This window comes from Sinocyclocheilus rhinocerous, unplaced genomic scaffold (genome assembly GCF_001515625.1).
Source record: "Sinocyclocheilus rhinocerous isolate Xijiao unplaced genomic scaffold, SAMN03320098_v1.1 scaffold568, whole genome shotgun sequence".
NCBI classification, from domain to species: Eukaryota; Metazoa; Chordata; class Actinopteri; order Cypriniformes; family Cyprinidae; genus Sinocyclocheilus; species Sinocyclocheilus rhinocerous.
Window position 1 is genome coordinate 1581133 of NW_015652173.1, and position 2705 is coordinate 1583837.

Consider the following 2705-nt stretch of genomic DNA (forward strand, 5'->3'; position numbering starts at 1 on the left):
GGGGTCTGAATACTTTCCGTACCCACTGTATATATATATATATATATAAAATGTGTGTATCAGTTTTAGTTATTTTTGTATATTTTTATGGTTTTAGTTAACGATGGTCCTTTTCAGGAAGATATGAGCAATTTTCACAATACACTTGATTTTTGTGATGAATTTCTCTTGCTTTATCCTTGATTTTAAACCAAAAAATTATATATTAGCTATAATTATAGGTAAATTTTATGCTAATATATATTATATTATGATAAAATATTACAAAAACAAACACTTTTCCTTTAGAATAACATGCACTGAAAATCTAATCGAATCCAAAATAAAAGTTTATGTTTACATAATATGAGTGTGTACTGTGTATATTTATTAAGAAATATAAGAAAATATGAAATATTTAAGAAATATATGGTTATGTTTATATATTGAATATATTTATATATAATATAAAATATAATAATATAAATATATACATGTAAATATATTCAAAATATTTACTGAATGTGTGTGTACTTATATATGCATAATAAATATACACAGTACATGCAGAAAGTTAACGATGGTCCTTTTCAGGAAGTAAGATATGAGCAATTTTCACAATACACTTGATTTTTGTGATGAATTTCTCTTGCTTTATCCTTGATTTTATATTAGCTATAATTATAGGTAAATTTTATGCTAATATATATTGTATTATGATAAAATATTACAAAAACAAACACTTTTCCTTTAGAATAACATGCACTGAAAATCCATGATATTTTGATATATGTTATGGCATCTTTGATACTATAGTAGATAAATATGGTAATAATTCAATTCTTTTTTTTTTTTTTTTACTATTTTGATGATATTTTGTCTATTTTGCTGTCAAGTTGTCTTCAAGTACATTTTAAAAGCTTTTGGCTTAAAAAATGGGATGGTGTCGAGATTTTAAATAAGAGTGCATTTTCTTTGACTTGCCAAATATCACTTGAGTACTGCACAGTCCTCAGTGAGTTGTCAAAAACAAAACAGTACTCACTTGATTTGCTCCCATGTGCGTGTCCCCAGGTGAAGCACCCACAGATCTTTATAATGATAGAACTGCTCGCCTTCAGGAGACGCAAACTCCCCTCCAAATATCCACATCTGCCCTCCACCCTGGGGAACTACCACTGCCTGCAGGGAGATGGAGAGAGAGCGTGCTTGAGATAAATGACTTATGTTAAGACAGTCTGACCCCTGGTGGTGAAGACTGAAATAACATGTCCAGCATTAATACAAAATCTGTTACATCTTATTGTTTGTATATATTTTCTGTCAAAGAAATGTTATAATATTATTATATTTTTAATATTTCAAATATTAGGTTTAACTTACAAATTAAATAAGTTAAAAGAGTACCTGTTGAGCGCAGCGTCTTGGAGGAGGGTTCGGGATCTCTGCCTTCACCCAGATGTTTTTCTTAATGTTGTAGAAGAATAATTCATTGTACAGAAACGTCTGAAAGAAAGGAAACATTTAACTGACTTGAGGCTTTTTGGGAAGCACACAGTTTGTGTTCCGGTTGATAAGATTTGCCACTTCTGTACAGTAACAAACTAATTATTATGTATTTACATATTTCATAGGAATATATCGACCGTATATTGATATATTATATAAATATATATGTCAACAATACATGATATATCAATATATCATGTTCTCTGGTGGAAAATCCAGCTTAAACTGGAAGCTGGTTTCTAGTTGGTCCGAGCTAGTCATTACCAAGCAGACCATCTCGTACTAGCAACAAACCTTTTATCCAAAGCAACTTACAAATGAGGAATACAATAACAGTATAACAAGCTTAAGGTGGTCAGGATGGTTCTTGGAACATGACAGCTGATTGACCAGCTAATGACTATCTTAGACCAGCTCCAAAACATAGCTACACATTTACCAACATGAGTACTTACTTTCTTCCCATTGAAAAATTCCCCTCCGAATAAAATCAGCTCGTCTTTTTCGGGATGCGCACACAGAGAAGCGTTCAACCTGCGGAGAGCGCGAGCTGTCACTCAGATGTCACAGGAACAGACACGTGACTCACACCTGTACACATGAACACACACCTGGGGGACGGAGGGGGACACGCCGTCTCCAACACCTGCGTCTTTTTCGCGTCCAGGGACTGAAATTCTGCTATTAAAGCCTCTAAATCCTCCTGATTCCATAAAATACAGAATGAAACTATGACATTTGTGTTGGTTTACTGTTTTGAGTGCTAATGGTGGCATCTTAAGCAATAAATTCACTCACCTCCTCTCTTTTCGATCTTTTTGACACCTTCTTCTCCATTTTAGCGGCTGTTTTCTCCGCTCCTTTAAGTTTCTTTTCTTTTTTACCCTTTTTACCCATTTTGATTGTTTTAAAAGGCACAGATTGACTTAAGCGTGACAATCACAGCGACATGGAGCTTTAAATGAACTACAAGACCGACGTATGAAATACTTCCGCCAGCAACACGTTTCTCGATGGTTTGTTTTTAACACTTCTGCGCTATAGCGCCACTTGCTGGTGCGGGTGAATATTGTTGTACTGATAAAACTTCACAAATACGACGATTTAAACATTCCTAGAGAAATAAAAATAATAATTTAAATTATATTAAAAATCAAATTAAATACAATTTTCACAGCATCAAATAAAATAAAATTGAAATAAAATAAAATAAAAAA

The 2705-nt window shown here is 32.7% G+C and overlaps 1 protein-coding gene across 2 annotated transcripts in view; it reads right to left on the minus strand.

Moving 5' to 3' along the window:
* The window catches only part of LOC107714053 (kelch domain-containing protein 4-like), a 7651-nt gene extending 5176 nt beyond the window's left edge, over window positions 1-2475 (minus strand). For both annotated transcript variants that reach the window (XM_016519748.1, XM_016519747.1), the window contains exons 1-5: window positions 2287-2475; window positions 2100-2191; window positions 1944-2022; window positions 1387-1485; window positions 1025-1161 (exon numbers count right to left, since the gene is read on the minus strand). In XM_016519748.1, the coding sequence (XP_016375234.1) occupies window positions 1025-1161; window positions 1387-1485; window positions 1944-2022; window positions 2100-2191; window positions 2287-2385 (506 nt within the window). In that variant the 5' untranslated portion in view covers window positions 2386-2475. The remainder of the gene's footprint in view (window positions 1-1024; window positions 1162-1386; window positions 1486-1943; window positions 2023-2099; window positions 2192-2286) is intronic.
* Between the last annotated feature and the right edge of the window lie 230 nt (window positions 2476-2705).